Here is a 16,287-nt window from a genome sequence, read left to right on the forward strand (position 1 = left end):
ACACACACATCCAGTGGATTAGCACAGCAAGGGCATTGGATCAAACCTCCCTCTGTGTTGGGGTGTCCTAGTTTCAGCTGTAACAGTTATTTTTCTCCTTAGTAGCTGATACAGTGCTGTGGTTTGGCTTTAGTCTGAGAACAGTGCTGGTAACACACCAATGTTTTAGTTGTTGTTCAGTAATGCTTACTCTAATCAAGGACTTTTCAGTCTCTCATGCTCTGCCAGGTGAGGAGAAGCACAAGATGTGGTGAGGAAGCAAAGACAGGACACCTGACCCAAACTAGCCAAAGGGGTGTTCCATACCACAGCACATAATGCCCAGTATAGAAACCGGGGGCAGTTACCCCAGAAGGCCCAGACTGCTGCTCGGGTCAGGCTGGGTATTGATCGGCATGTGGTCAGTGGTTGTATTCTCTTCCCTTGTTATTTCCCTTATAATTATTATTATTGGTGGCAGCAGTAGTGGTTTGTGTTATACCTTAGTTACTGAACTGTTCTTATCTCAACCTGTGGGAGTTACATTCTTTTGATTCTCCTCCCCATCCCTCCGGGAGTGGGGGGAGGAAGAAGTGAGGGGGTGAGCAAGAGGCTGCATGGTTCTGAGTTACCGGTTGGGCTTAAAGCACGACACAGGGGGAGCAGAAGATCTCTCAATCTCTCAATGCCAAAAGGGAAAGTAGATTTGTACCACAATTGGTGGGCTAGCTCCGTGGGTAGAAATAATGGTGAGATGTAGTAATACTTCTGACTCTGTTCATGTCTGTCCCTCCAAAGTAAAACACACCCTCATCGTGCTCTACCCTCTGACTTGCTCAGGAACAGCCAATTGGAGGAGCTGGGAGAGGAGGAACTGAGATCAGACTCTGCCCTGAGAAAGGCTGGGTTCGTTCCCAGTGCTGAGAACCTCATTCTTTACAGGAAAAAAGTGAGACATATTTGTTTTCGGGAACGCCAATTGCAAGAGCTGGAAGAAGAGGAACTGGGATCAGACTCTGATCCCAAACACAGGCTGGGTTCGTTCCTGGTGTGGAGAACGTCCTTCCTTCCTTTACAGGAAAAAAGTGAGTCACGAATCGTGCCCGGGAACCACATAACTTCTTTGAATTGTTGTTTTGGGCCATTGCTGGCAGATCTGACGGTTTGAAGTTGTTGCTTTTGGTTGGAAACTTGTTTTTCAATTCCTGCGGTCTTCTGACCATTTGAAAGCCATGTGCTGGGATCCTCACTGGTGCTTTCCTTCCACCTAGTGGACACAGAAAAGACTGCAGCAGGTTTGATTTTGCCAGGCAGGAGGAGGCTGGACCTCTCAGCCCACCTCAACAACTGATGGTGGCAAAAGCAAGGACACCAGAACAGTGTCTGAGAAGTCACTTGAGCGACTCCTTCAGCAGCAGGACTCTCTACCAGTGCAACTTAGGCACACAGCAATCACCTGCTGAGGCAAAGGGGATAAATAAGACTTCTAAAAACCATTTGTTACCTTTCATTTGTGCTAGATCACCATTGTGCCTTTAGGTATCTTCAAGTTGTCTATGGGCTGAACTGTAAAGCAGCACTTACGCGATTTTAGATGTGTTCAATAAAGGCTCTTTCTGTTGAGAGTTTTAAAATCCCACTTGTGTCTACCATTTTAAGAGGCCTTGTCCTTCAGTCAGTTGAGCATTCGAGCGCTTACCACGCAGGGAGTCGAGAGCAAGGGAGGCTGTTTTCATTTGTGTGCTACATTTCATAGTTTAGGTTGGGTGCTCAGCACTGCCGGCTCCAGGCATGGTTCTGTGCAGGACTGAAGTGTGTGCCTTGATGCAAGGTGATCTTTGTGGTTTGTCAAATGCTTTTGCAATGATATGTTGTGTTCCAACATTAATGTATTTCATTGCACTGTAACTCCTCAGCTTTCTCTGGTGGCTCTCCCCTGTTCTACCTTTGAACTGTGCCACAGTTTGCATTCTTCATCTGCAAAGTGGAGTCTCTGAAGCTGTGGTTACTGATTACTGAGACTTTCCAGCTACACGTAAGTGCGCCTGCATTCATGCCAAGTTTTTGGGTTTTTCTTTCTTTCAGATAAAATGTTGGCTGCTTATTTTGATTGCCCAGGAGGCCCAGAAAATCTCTATGTGAAAAACGTGACAAAACCAAATCCAGGAGAAGGAGAAGTGCTTGTGAAGGTCTCTGCCAGTGCTCTGAATAGGGCTGATTTACTCCAGGTACGTGTATGTTAAGCAGATTAATGCACCTGAAAATGACACTGATTTTTTCCAGCCCTCTCTGAAGTCTTGACAAATCTGAAGAGTTAAAAGAGAGATCTGGTGAGCTATTGGATGGGAGTTCAAGAAGTTATGTCTGTTGATTCAGCAGTAAAGTGTTTTTGTCTGGGTCACTGCAATGCTGGAGTGGCATGGAAAAGGCAGCTGCCTTTCAAGAAAAGACATAAAAACAGAGCTCTGGTCTTTATAGATGCTTAGACCATTCTCTGGGCATTTGAGATGAACATGAAATATTTCACTGGCTTCATTACAGCAGGGAAAAATCACATGCAAATTGTTAAGTATGAGCTGTTTTAATTCGAGCTGAAAGCCATGCTCTGCCACTGGGGACCATAATACTTCCCCATAATACTTCCCCAGTATGGACTGGCCTGGTCAAAGGGAACTCACAACAGATTGAATTTGCAGATAGACTTCTAAGACTAAAACATACTTGGGAAACAAGAAGTGTTGCTAGAGTATAAAAGATGCTCAACTTACTGAGCATTTGCACAGTGCAAAAACTGGGATTAAGTAAGTAGGAATTTAGGTTGGATATGAATGAAATACTGCAGGTCATTACACTCACTGATATGTGGCTTTTCCTTCCTTGCCCTCTCTTTTATTATAGAGGAGAGGGAAGTACCTTCCCCCTGAAGGAGCAAGCGATATTTTAGGCTTAGAAGCAGCTGGAAATGTGGTTGGGCTCGGACCTGGCTGCCGGGGCCAGTGGAAGATTGGTGATGCAGTGATGGCTCTGCTTTCCGGAGGTGGCCAGGCAGAATATGTTACAGTACCCGAAGGCTGTCTCATGCCAATTCCCAAAGATCTGACTTTTACTCAGGCTGCAGCTATTCCTGAAGCCTGGATAACAGCCTTTCAGCTGCTGCACTTTATAGGTGAGAAACGTATTTGCAAATCTATCCCACCAAAGGAAGCTTGTCTTCTTTTCTGTTCTGAAATCCTCTCTTTCTTGCCTCCACCTGTATGCTGTTTGCCTCCAAAGAACCTTTTCTCTGTCATTCCATTCACATGGGTCAGAATCTGGTATGCCAGACCCAAATCCGCAAATCTTGACCACATGTCCTGAGTCACAACTTACTCTGATGACTGCATATTTACAAGGAAGGATATGGAAAGATGGTCAGTTTTCTTTTCATCTTAGCTTGAACAGCAATTTCCACTAAGCCTAACCCCTGAAGTAACTTACATGTTCTCCAGACAACTGCAAACACATCCTACTTCTAATGTTGCTGCAAGAATTACCATATCCTGAACCTTCTCACTAATTGCTTGTGAATCTACAGTAGACAACATCTTCTCTCTTGTTTCACAGAGATATTAATTTTAGGTAAAATCCCCTCTGAGCTGATTTAAAACAGATATAAGCTCACACTCTTCATTCTGAAAATGAGTAGTGCTTGCCAGGGTTTTCTTCAGCTGACGAATATCCTTCTCCTACCCTTTTCAGCAGCAACACCTAAAAGCTCCACTAAAGATCAGGAGTTACAAACAAGTAACTTTCCTCACTACCCAAAATACAGACTCGCTATGACCAGTGTTGCTTCCTTTGGGCCTGTGGTCAATAAGGACCACGTCTCCAGGATGACCCAGTGCCTCACTTCCAGTAACAATCAGTGGAATACAAATGTGTGAGGGCAACTGGTAGATGGTAAAGTGATAGTTAAAACTGCTCCTTAACATTATCCAGCACTTCTGGTATTTCTTCATTGTTGAGTGCCTGATTTCTCACTAGTAGTATCCTCCAAGTGTTTTCTGTTGATGGCAGTGGACAGTCCTGATATAAAAAGGCTGACTGCACTCCCCTCAGCAGCTTGGTCATGGATGCCCAGAACTGGGCAGGGCCAAGCTAAAGTCATTCCACTGGTAAAACGGAGTCCTGTTAATGCACTGTGAACTGTGTTAGTTCTGTAGTTGTTTCTTTTATGAAGGATATGGAGATGTAAACAAAGCCCACTTAAGGGCATCTCTTTCAGCTTTCTCTTCAGTATTTTCCATACTGCCTGTGTTTTAATCCAAATGTGACGACAAAGGGGTAACTATTTCCCTTACGTCCTCCTTCAGGTAAAGTACAGGAGGGCGAGAGAGTGTTGATCCACGCTGGAGCTAGTGGAGTTGGACTAGCAGCCATTCAGCTAGTAAGACTGGCAAAAGCTGTTCCCATTGTGACAGCAGGAACTGAAGCGAAACTGAAAGCAACAGAAAAAGCTGGAGCAGCTGTAGGGTTCAACTACAGGAATGAAAATTTTAGTGAAAAGGTCTTGGCGTTCACCCAAGGTAAGAACCTCAATGTGAAAGACACTGTTACAGCTAAGGAGTGTGCACCTCTGAACCTACATGCACATACACTCAGTTTCAACTGTCACCTTAGCTGGTGAAGGAGGAGACAATAATGATGATGTTGCAACAACCATCAGCCCAAGAATAGGCTGCTCAGCCCATTCAGGCTGAACATCCCTGTTCAGCCCAAGAATGTATCTTTCCTTAGTTTAATTGCACTCAAGTCTGTATGGAATCTCTTTGTTCATTTGAGGCATAAATATTGTGCCTGTGTTATTGCTGCCTCCACAGGGAACTGTGGGATCCTTGCACTTACCTTGTTAAGTGCTTGAATACAGGAACAAAAATTAGTTCTCTGTTAGAAAAAAATAGCTTTTCTAAGCATTTGGGATGGTTTATGATGCAGTCTGCATCTGGATATCCATATCGATCTATATCTATCTAACTATACATAGATACCTGTATCTAGTGATTATTTTTTGTTCCCAATTCTAGAATTCCTCACAAACCATTGTGCCAATTCCTAATCAGTAGAAAGATTTAAATAAGAATTGCAGGATTGATTCTGTGCCTGTGAAGTATAAGGTTTTATTTAGTTCTGCCTGAAATTCTGCCTTTAAAGCAGTTTAACTACATTGTTGAAATATTTTCTGTTTCTACTTGAGGCTCTGGAGTAGATATTATTTTGGATCCTGTTGGTGGCTCTTACTGGGAGAAGAATATCAACTGTCTGAGTACTGATGGCCGGTGGATTATTTATGGACTACTTGGTGGAGGTGAAGTACGTGGAGATTTGCTTTCAAGCCTGCTTAGCAAAAGAGCAACCATCCACACAAGTCTATTACGATCAAGAGACAAGAAGGCAAGTAATGGCTGTCAACAGTGTATACAGTTTTATCTTAAAATCAATGAGTTTTGAGAGCTTTCTTTAGATACCAATATTAAAGCAGAATCTAACACATTATTACCAAAAAAGCAGCACCTTGAACTGTTACTACATACTTTGGAAAACACTGCAAAATTAAGTTGTAAATTCCCTTTTCTATCAAATGCATCCCTTTTACAACTGCTGAATCAGAGGAATGATACCCAGGGCTTACTGATGTACTTCACAAGTACCATAGCTCAAAGATTTGGCCTAAGAAGAAAAAAAAACCTCAAGTGATCAGGAAACTTTATCAAGTTGGGGGTGGGTGGGGAGAAAACCCCTGTCAGATCGTTTTTCAAAGTAGAGACCAAGGTCATTTGGATCCCTGGAAATTACCAAGGAAGAATCACCTTATGAGGATAATTCTCAGATATTACAGTGAAAGACAGCAGTGCAGAGCCCTGGGATAGTTTTTTGCATGGTTTAATACATAATATTCTCAAGAACTTCCATCAGTTCGAGTTTAAATGGTTCTGTGCTAAGCTGATAGCATACAACTTGTTTTGGAGAATTTCAGTCATTTAAAGTATAACCTAAAAGTTTTCTTCTTGTTTGTAACTTGCACCTGTCAGTTGTTTATACGTCTGTCTCACTATGAAAATGTCAGGAAGCTTCTCCTTGAGAACTGTGCACTGTGGTTAGAGATACCTCTGTAAATTAAACGACTGGGAATAACCTCCAAAATGCTTCTTTTCTCCTCCAGTATAAGGAACAGCTGGTGAAGGACTTCACCGAAAAGGTGCTGCCATATTTTTCCAGAGGAATGTCCCCTCATCTCAAACCAGTTGTCCACAGCATTTACCGTCTGGATGACATTGCAGAGGCACACAGGACCATGGAACAAAACAAGAATATTGGCAAGATTGTCATTCAAATACCTGACTTAGTTCCAGGGACGCAATAGGTAGTAGTGCTTGACAAGCAGAGAAATTGAACTTCTGCTTCCACATCGGAATGGTTTTATTGTGGGAAGGTGCCAAAAAGGAGGGGTAACGCAGCACCTTACAAAACGTGCTCAGTAAAAAAGAGATTAACACTGCAGCTCTGGCATCGTGTCTTGAACGCGGGAGGGAACTGCCAGGCCTAGCTCCGGGTTCCTTACCGCCTGCTTCCGGACCCTCCCCACAGGCCAGGCGGCTGTGTCCCTGAAAGGGCAGCCTAAAACCCCACTAGCACCAACCCCAGCGTGCAGGGCCTGCAGCACTGCCAGCCCCGTACCCACGGGGGGCGGGGCCAGGGGGCGAGGCAGCACGCAAATCACGTGCCTCCCACACACCCGTGCGTGTCGGGCTGTAGTTCCGGCGCGGAGCACGCTGGGATAGCATCCGGGTGTCCCGCTGAGGAGAGGGTGAGCGGCAGCTGGGCTCTTTGCACTGTCGGAGTTTCTCTCTCAGGCACAGCCTCCTCCCTCCGACCGGCGCCATGGCGATGCAAGCGGCCAAGCGAGCCAACGTGAGTGCTCTCTTCCCCCCCGCTCCCTGGCCCACCTCAGCCCTTAGTGGTGGTGAGAAGTCCCCCGGCCCGGAGGCTGAGAGCAGGCCTTCCCTCCTGGCCTGAGCTCCTTTTCGCGTCCCTGGCCAAGGGAGCCTGTTCCCCTCCAGGCAGGCCTCTTGTTTACCAGAAACACGTAAAGTTTGTAGCTGTGAAGGGTTAAAAGAGGACCCGGGGAGTACACAGACTGTCTCGGTGATGCTAGCCCAAAGATTTAGCTCGTAGGCAGCAGTTTTTGAGGTTTGAAGTGAGCACACTAGGTCTAACGCACCGTATGTTGTTTCTGCATCAGATTCGGCTGCCTCCAGAAGTTAATCGGATACTGTATATTAGGAACCTGCCATATAAAATCACAGCAGAAGAAATGTACGATATTTTTGGGAAATACGGGCCTATTCGACAAATCAGAGTGTAAGTATTTTAGTTCTTCGTGAAAGGGATATAATCAGCTTTAGTATCAATATTCTTATTGTGGTAGATAGTAACTGGATTTTGTAGCTGAAAAAGTTAAATGTACTTTAGCAGTATCCATATGTGCCAAAAGTGGGTGTGATGATATTTCTCTTAGGTGTGTATTCCTTAGAAAATAATATTGCTGGTAGGTAAGGTGCAAAAGCTTAATTCTGATGTGGGCTTAGGTGTGCTGGTAAAAATATGAGAAGCTCTCCTAAGCAAATCTTAAATATCTTTAACCTTTTAACTTCAGGTAAAAATGAAAAATAGAAATTGATTGTTTTAAAATTTTGCCTATTTAGTGAGTATTAGATACTTGACTGATGCAAAAATAGAGATATTACTGTTGCTGCTGGACCTGTTGACCGGAAACAATTACCTGTGCTTCAGATACAGCTTGTCCCTGAGCCACACAGCTGTGGATGATGGCAGTCTGACTGAAATTCTGTTCTAAAATGCATCGAGATTATACAACAGATTGAGGTGGAGCAGGTTGCTTAGAGGGGTTGTGGAGTCTTCTACGTTGGAGATATTCAAGGCCCACCTGGACAAGTTCCTGTGTGATATACTCTAGGTTACCCTGCTCTTGCAGGGGGGTTGGACTGGATGATTTTTTGAGGTCCCTTCCAACCCTTGGGATTCTGTGATGTTTTTCTCTTAATTACTTCAGGCATTAAAGATGTGCATTATGACATTCCTTGTTACCCTGAATACTGTCTGAATGCTGCAGATTAAACCATAATTTCATCTGGTTAGTATTATGTTCCACTAAGGGTCTAGGGAAGAGTTGGCTGAAGCTGGAATTCAGGAAGCACTTTTGGGAACTGTGGTAATGCTGGTTAGAGTACTGACACACAAAAAGATTGGGATTTTTTCCTATTAAGACAAATATTTAGGAAGGAAGGGGGAGGAAATTAAACTTGGTGTTCAATACTTAAAACATTGTAAGTCACATCTCAGTAAGTGTATAAATAGAAAGGAAATGTAGTTTATATTTGACATAGGTTGTCTGTTATTTTTTTTTTGTACTGTTGGTAAAATAACCTGCAGCATCTCTGTTGCTGATGAGGTTAAAGTGGAACGTATCTTTGTTATTCATTTATATCGCTCTCCAATTCACCATGCTCTGGGACTGGGGAGGGTGATTAATCCACGATAAACTGAATTGTTTTGACTGTGCAGGATGTAAATATGTAAACAGTTAAACAGACCAAACTTAAGTACCCCAAATAGTGTACCAATTAAGTACCCACTATGGCTTATATTGAAGCCATAGTGTGGTTATTCACCATATAGAATAAAGTGAGTTTTAAGTCAGAATTGCCTCAGTAAACAAACAAGGGAGGTGGTCAGTCATACTGCTGGTGGTGTCTTGGTAAGGTGGAGCTAGTGAGATGCGTCTCATGCAGGGAAGTGCAACAGAAGTGACTGCAGAAGTGGCCAAAGTAAACTTACTGCTTGGCAAAATAGGTGTGATTCTTCATTAATAAGCATAAAGGAGAACAAATACTAAAGGCTTCCTGAAAATTAGGTTAGAACAGCATGACAGTGGGACATAAAGAATGAAGATGTATTGGGGGAGCTTTCCATCAGTGATGTACTGGTGTATATGAACAAAGGTTTGTTCAGAACTCCTGGCTCATATTTTCCACAGAAATATCCATAACATGGAAGTCCTGTTGTAGTCACTTGTGTGCCTAGTGTGGTTTTTATGCCATTCTCCTCTTTGCATTTGTATGTATTCTGTTGTGGATATGTGTGGTATCATTTGTCTTCAGGAGTTCTCTTCTGAGAAGCAAGCACCTTGGAGACAGTTCTGGTTACTAGGTTTGCTGTAGCTGTCTTTTTAGTTGAGGTCTTTTGGATCTGTAAACTCTGCAGTCTCTCTGTGCTGGTTAGGCTTATGTGCTCAGACGTGTCTCCAGTCCCTCAGGCAAAAGAAATTGGATTGACGGCCTGATAGGCAATGGTTGTGCACCTGACCTGGTCTTGCAGCAGCAAGGCTGGTTCAACTCTTTTAAATTGACTTTGTGATATGCCCAGAGCCGTATTCCATCTTGGGGAGACATCTGATCCAGACAGCCATTAACTGACAGCCCAGCCGTGTAATATTAAATAAACCAAGCTAATGGCTGTAATGAAAACTTAAAGTATTTCCAGAAATATGACAACCCCTGACAGCAGCAGCTTCTGATAGCTGTTGTGGAGAGGTGAATTTCCCTTAAGGAGCATAATGCAGCACATGTTTCTCTTTCATGATCCTGTCTCTGACTCTGAACTGTAAGGAGAGATTGGTGTGGAAAGTGGGAATGTATTTTAACATCTTGAGAGGACAAAGGGTAATGGCTTTAAACTGAAAGAGGAGAGATTTAGATTAGGTATTAGGAAGAAATTCTTCCCTGTGAGGCTGGTGAGATGCTGGAACAGGTTGCCCAGAGAAGTTGTGGCTGCCCCATCCCTGGCAGTGCTCAAGATCAGGTTGGGTGGGGCTTGGAGCAACCTGCTCTAGTGGGTGGTGTCCCTGCCTATGGCAGGGGGTTGGACCTGGATGATCTTGAAGGTCCCTTCCGACCCAAAGTATTCTGTGATTTAGAAAAAAATAAGAATAAATAGTTTTCTCATGAAGTTGCATTAGTTAATTCAATCTCAGTTAGTGCTGAAGACTGATAGAACTATTTCTTGTTAATTTTGTTGAACATTAAAATTCATCTTGCCTTGCAGTGGAAACACTCCTGAAACTAGAGGAACAGCCTATGTGGTCTATGAAGACATCTTTGATGCCAAAAATGCTTGTGATCACCTATCAGGATTCAATGTGTGCAACAGATACCTTGTTGTTCTCTACTATAATGCAAACAGGGTATGTACACTTGGTGGTTTTTAAGTTACTTGTGAACACAGCTAGCACAAAAAGAAATTCAGTTTGAAAAGAGAGGTGCTTGGATAATTTTTAGAAATGAATCCAAACTGGCAGTGGTAATTGATTGGATAAATTTACAGGATTTCATCTTTACTTGGTGATCTGTATGGAAAAAAAAGTGTTAAAAAACATGTTTTTGGAGACTGTACTTTGGAGAACAGGAAGCCTGGGCTTACAGCTGCACATTTGCAGCAGCATGTGAGATTTTTTGTGCGGGTAAAAAGATGTTCTGCCTGTGACTTGGTGTGCAGGGGACTGAGGAATTCCCTGGGGCCAAGGATTAAATACCGCTATCAGTGTAATTCGTACTGATGATGGTTGCAGTTACTAGGAAATAACATGCAGAAAATGAGATTTTTTTTCATTTCTCACATCTTTTCCTAATTCCAGGCATTCCAAAAGATGGACACAAAGAAGAAGGAGGAACAGCTTAAACTTCTCAAGGAAAAATATGGAATTAATACAGACCCACCAAAATAAACTGCTCTTTTTGGTAAACTGTTTTCAAAACCTGCCACTGAATTCTTGACCTAAACATAGGAATTCTCAATTAAGTATAACTTTTTCCTTTAAATCTTATAAGCTGTAATTTGAATCTTTAGATCTTCACATTAGAAGTAAATAAATGTAAAACACTGGAAGATCTGCTTTAAGATTAAATCCCCATAAATAGACACAGCTTCTCTGTGTTGTCAGTAACAGTGCAGCGTAACCCCAGTCCTGTTTCTAGCAGTACCTTTTAAGATGGGACCAAGCAGGTTGAGCATTTTGCACCTCCTGAAGTTCCACCCAGCCTTCAGGTGGCAGCAGTTAATCCAGAGAGCTGCAGGCAGGTAAATTTCATTTGCTACTTTCTGAAAATGGAGCATTTCAGGTAGTCTCCCTGTTACAGTGATTTTTGTGTGCTTTTTAAAGGATAATGGAGTATGGTTTGATACTTCACACCTGTATATTTTACCCAAATTGTTGTGCTTTTCTCCCTCTAGGAGTGTGTGTTTGAAGGAATCTCACTTCCTTATGTGATCATTAGGTGGCTGCTTACTAGAAACAAAGCAAGCCCAAGTCCATGCTTATAAGTTTCTTTTACAAACTACAGAAAATCATTTACCTTTTAAAAGAATCCAACTGTTCAGGTGACTTCAATCAGATTGTTCCCAGTGACTGAGACAGAGCTGATAAGCTGCAGTAAAAGAATCTTCCTCTAATCGTGCATCACTGTAGGGTGATACAGGGAAGTTACCACGTATACCATGTTAGGAGTGGCAGGAATAAACCTGGTGCCTTTTAATGTTAAGTAGAGAACACCTGACCAAAACAAGGGAGTAGGTGAAGGTGGTAGTTTTCAATACCTGTAGTGTTATTGTTTTCTAATTGGTGTTTTTGAACTGTAATATATTTCATGTACAGAAATTCTTAGATGTAGCATCTGGTGGAAGATAAACAGATGTAAATTTTTTGGCTAGCTTTTTTTAGCACTCGCGTCCTATGAATAAAAATTAGTGTGCTACATGGGTTATGCATACTTTGTATTTTGGAAGTGCAAAAGAATCACCTCTACCTCTGTTCTGAACCTGCTGAGAGTTGTATGAGTGTTGGTAGTATCCTGCCTCAGGAGAATTTATCTGCTTGGATGTAATATTTAACTCCATGAGCAGAAAACTTCCAGCCAGTGCAGAACATGGGTAGATGCAAACATACTTTGAGGATTTGGAATTTAAGTTGGAGCTTTTCTTTTTCAGTGCATTGGACTGTCATAAAGGAACATTTCTATTTTCTTGGATTTTTTGTTGAAAATTGTCACTTAAAGAACCATGCTGGTTTTGGGTCCGTTGAGTAAAAAAAAAAAAAAAAGTATTGTCTGCCTTGTGTTTTGTTTTGTTTGTTTTTTTTCAGCAAGGCTTGCTTTATGCTGTGCTACTTCTGCATGTAAGCTTTCCTTTCAGAAAGTGAGTCATGCGTTGCCTGAACACTCATGGTTCAGGTAAGACTCTGTAGAGCATCTGTTGCCATACACGAGCACGTGTTCAGCACGTGAGTGATGGGCAGGGACACCCAGCTCTGTTTACCGTGTCTGACACTCATGTGGAGGAAGTCCCTTGCAGCTGCTGTGTGCTATGCAGATCCTTTGTTCTTCCTCATCTGGTGAGGAGGAGTGTGAAGGATGGCAGTGATGCTCTGAGCTGGCTCTTTCACCCCTGAGCACCTGTGAGGAGGTAGCTGAAATGGCTGGAGTGTGGTTTTTAGCTTTGAGTGGGTGTTCAAAATTTCACCTGGTGGCTGGCCAATGAGTCTGCCTTATCCTCTGTTGCAGACCGGTTTTTGGGATGCAAGTGAGAATTACATCCAGTGTCTCTAGTAAAAAGTCTTATGTGGCTCTTCAAACCCATGTCCTTCCCTAAAAGCTATGCTGCTTCCTGCAGCCTTGCAGGCCCCAGAGAGCTGTCCCTGCAGTCAGGAACCAGGTGATGAGGGACTTGGAGTCTGTGAGTGGCTGTGTTCATCTCTGAAGCACAGGAAAGTCATGACCTGATGTGTGCTGCTCCTCTGGTTGTGTGCAGCTGGGTCACAGGTACATTAAATGTGAAGCAGCTGTGATCTGCTGTTGTTCTTAGGTGAGCTGTTACTGCTCCAGTGCCAGTTTGATTTCTGGGGGTTTGTCTGTCAGATTATACAAACCTAAATTTCAAAAGCAAAACCCAGCTTGCCTTAAAAACATTTAAATGAATGAAATCCTATTGATTCTGTGTCAGCACCCATAGCTTTTAAATTTTAGAAATGGCCTCCACTGCATATATGTGTATATATGTATCAATATTTATGTGCCATATAGCCACACAGATGTGCCAAATAAGGGCTGTTCACACAAGCTGGTGGGCATTTAGAAGGCCCCTTTCTGTAACAGAAACTGGAGGTGCTTGTTAGCATGCTGGATTTATGCTTCAAACAAGAATAAATACTGATAATAAACCACTAAAGTGCTGGTAATGGTGCCACAGGCTTCTGGACTTGTTTAAAATCATGCAAATACCACATTGCTTCTGTCAATAACAGAGAGTGCGGTACTTGCACTGCAGTGGCTGTTTAGATGAGGATTTGATGCTGTTTGAAAAACATATATAAAAAGCAATTCTTTAGGGTAATAAGATTAATAAAAATGCCTTCAATGAATCCTCAAGATCAGCAGCTTTTGATTTCTCTGAGAGCTCAGCTGCTGCCTTTCATTAAATATTCCATTTCATACTTTTTCTTCTAGTGCCTGTTCAGGGCTTTCAATGTCCCTGCACATGTAAAATGAAATAATAATTTGTACCTGCAAGACAGAGGGAATGGAAATCGAATGCCTGGAGGATTGTTTTGATGAGGTCTGCTCAAGATTTTGTTTGAAATGTAATATCAAAGGACAGGGAAATGAGATCAGTTATCTGAATGGCAGAGGGGGCAGCAAATAAGGCAGATGTTACCAGCCTTGTACTCTGCATCTGTGCTGGTTTTTGTGTGTGCTCACTTCCCATTTAATTTTTCAGGAAGTAGGGCATGAAATTAAGCCTGGAAGGTCATTTTTTTCCATGGATGCTGTTTAGAAATTAGTAACAAGAGCATATCTGATTACACAGGCAATGACAGTAAATTTCTTCCCATCCATTATACAGTGTTAACAATTACATGTAGTGTGTTGATCGATGATACAATTAAATAAATTAACGCATTTGCAGTCAAATAAAGAGCTGGAGATTACATTTCCTTGAAGACTTAATTTCCCAAAGTATCACAAAGCACAATTAGTTTTCCTTTCAGATTTTTTTTTAATGAAATTGGCATGCAAAATGTAATACTCTGCTTCCAACAATGGCCTCTGCAGAGAAAGGGTGAGGAGGGGGAGCACTTCATCAGCCAGCTGTAATAAGGATTTTACTGACTCTGTAATGGCTGGGTAGAGCTGTTAAGGGTGAAGGGGAAGTGCATAGCAGTACTGCAGAGGGGGACAAGGAGGCTGAATATGACCAGAAATATGTTTTTTTACTGGCAGAGGGGCAGAGCAATGCCCTTCTGCTCGTTTTAGGTGTGGCAGAAGCTTGCTGGCTGTGGGACCAAGAGATGATGGAGGAATACACGGCCATTCCAGGTATGTTGAGCCAATCCTCTGAATCACTGCTCACTGTCGAGACATTCAGGAAGGGTCCCAAGTCAGATACTTGATGTTTTCTTTCTTTTGTTTTTAAAGGGCAACTAATTTAAACTGGGCCATCAGTAGGAGCAGTTTTAGACCAGTGTACTGGATTGACCTGTGTTTGTCAGATGTGACAGAGATGTGTTATATTAAGCCAAGACCTCTATAGGAGCTCATACCTGCAACTACTGCAGCAGCCTGTGATCTGCAGCCCAGTGCTGATATGGACAGTGCAACAGTGGCTGGGGCAGTGGCAAATTATAGAATCATAGAATAGTTAGGGTTGGAAAGGACCTTAAGATCATCTAGTTCCAACCCCCTGCCATGGGCAGGGACACCTCACACTAAACCATGTCACCCAAGGCTTCATCCAACCTGGTCTTGAATACTGCCAGGGATGGAGCGTTCACAACCTCCCTGGGCAACCCATTCCAGCACCTCACTACCCTAACAGGAAAGAATTTCTTCCTTATATCCAGTCTAAACCTCTGCTGTTTAAGTTTCAACTCGTTACCCCTTGTCCTATCACTACAGTCCCTAAATGAATTTGGAAGCACTAGTGGGCATGAAGCCTTGACAGGGCTGATTCCCTAATGTATATATATATATGTAACAGAAAATTAGCCTGTCCTACAAAGAAGAGCTGTTCGTGAAGTCAGAATGGTAGAATGATTTCAGTTGTAAGGAGCCTTAACGATCATCTAGTTCCAACCCCCTGCACTGGCAGGGACACCTTCCACTACAGCAGCTTGCTCCAAGCCCCATCCATCCTGGCCTTGATCACATCAGGGATGGGGCAGCCACAGCTTCTCTGGGCAACCTGTGCCAGGGCCTCACCACCCTCACAGGGAAGAATTTCTTCCTTATAGCTAATCGAAATCTCCCCTCTTTCAGCTTAAAGCCGTCCCCCCTTGTCCTGTCTGTCCATGCCCTTGGAAAAAGTCCCTCTCCAGATTTCCTGTAGGCCCCCTTTAGGTACTTGAAGCTGCTCTAAATTTTCCATAGAGCCTTCTCCAGGATGAACAAGCTTAGTTCTCTCAGCCTGTCTTCACAGGAGAGCACAGGCAAGGCCCCTGGTCATCTTCGTGGCCTCCTCTGGACTCAGCCCGAAAGCTCCACATCCCTCTTATGCTGGGGCCCCAGAGCTGGATGCAGTACTGCAGGTAGGGTCTCATGAGAGTGGAGTAGAAGGGGAGAATCACCTCCCTTGATCTGCTGCCACACTCCTTTTGATGCAGCTCAGAATATGATTGGCTTTCTGGGTTGTGAGCACACGTTGGCTCACACTGAGCTTTTCATCAACTAGCACTCCCAAGTCCTTCTCCTTTGGACTGCTCTCAAATCAGTCTCCACTCAGCCTGTATTTGTGCTTGGGGTTGCCCTGGTCCAGCTGTAGGACCATGCACTTGGTCTTGAACTTCATGAGGTTTGCACTGGCCCATCTCTCAAGCCTGGCCAGGGCTCTTCCATCTTTTCAGCAGCCCATTTTTGGCAGAGGTTAGGGGCCATGAGAAGGGCAGGGTAGATGAAGCCAGGAAGCCTCTCTGTCCCAGCAGCCCTTACTTGCATGATGCTGGTACTTCTGGTCCCACAGAGATCTTCCACTGTGCCACCTGTAACAGCAGCAGCACATGGAAGTGTGTGTGTGTGTTTCATACAAGAACAGAAAGAATTAACAAAAAATGGGTTGATGGTAAGAACTTCTTACACCAAAGAAGTAAGAACTTCTACACCAAAGAGAATTCCAGTGGCAGAGGATAAAAACAGGAAATACAAACTG

General features: G+C 43.3%; 2 protein-coding genes across 2 annotated transcripts; both read left to right on the plus strand.

Annotated features, from left to right (window-relative positions):
- The first annotated feature begins 864 nt into the window (after positions 1–864).
- On the plus strand, positions 865–6,631 carry TP53I3 (tumor protein p53 inducible protein 3). The gene is made up of 6 exons (XM_031046622.2): positions 865–1,064; positions 2,065–2,207; positions 2,878–3,145; positions 4,332–4,544; positions 5,213–5,409; positions 6,179–6,631. The coding sequence occupies exons 2-6, from the start codon at positions 2,070–2,072 to the stop codon at positions 6,377–6,379; spliced, it is 1,017 nt and encodes a 338-aa protein (XP_030902482.2). The 5' UTR covers positions 865–1,064; positions 2,065–2,069; the 3' UTR covers positions 6,380–6,631.
- Positions 6,632–6,766: 135 nt separating this feature from the next.
- Positions 6,767–11,678, plus strand: SF3B6 (splicing factor 3b subunit 6). The gene is made up of 4 exons (XM_005146439.3): positions 6,767–6,927; positions 7,259–7,377; positions 10,141–10,279; positions 10,730–11,678. Exons 1-4 carry the CDS (start codon positions 6,898–6,900, stop codon positions 10,817–10,819), a joined length of 378 nt encoding a protein of 125 aa, XP_005146496.1. The 5' UTR covers positions 6,767–6,897; the 3' UTR covers positions 10,820–11,678.
- Positions 11,679–16,287: the final 4,609 nt, after the last annotated feature.

Source organism: Melopsittacus undulatus, chromosome 3 (assembly GCF_012275295.1).
Source record: "Melopsittacus undulatus isolate bMelUnd1 chromosome 3, bMelUnd1.mat.Z, whole genome shotgun sequence".
NCBI lineage: Eukaryota > Metazoa > Chordata > Aves > Psittaciformes > Psittaculidae > Melopsittacus > Melopsittacus undulatus.

Bases quoted from the DNA above. Each gene is read 5' to 3' on its own strand.
- TP53I3 (XM_031046622.2), top strand. From the start codon at position 2,070: ATGTTGGCTGCTTATTTTGATTGCCCAGGAGGCCCAGAAAATCTCTAT. The intron at 3,146-4,331 runs GTGAGAAACGTA...GTCCTCCTTCAG, and splicing joins TCAGCTGCTGCACTTTATAG to GTAAAGTACAGGAGGGCGAG. The intron at 5,410-6,178 runs GCAAGTAATGGC...TTTCTCCTCCAG, and splicing joins TACGATCAAGAGACAAGAAG to TATAAGGAACAGCTGGTGAA.
- SF3B6 (XM_005146439.3), top strand. From the start codon at position 6,898: ATGGCGATGCAAGCGGCCAAGCGAGCCAAC. The intron at 6,928-7,258 runs GTGAGTGCTCTC...TTTCTGCATCAG, and splicing joins AAGCGGCCAAGCGAGCCAAC to ATTCGGCTGCCTCCAGAAGT. The intron at 7,378-10,140 runs GTAAGTATTTTA...CTTGCCTTGCAG, and splicing joins CCTATTCGACAAATCAGAGT to TGGAAACACTCCTGAAACTA.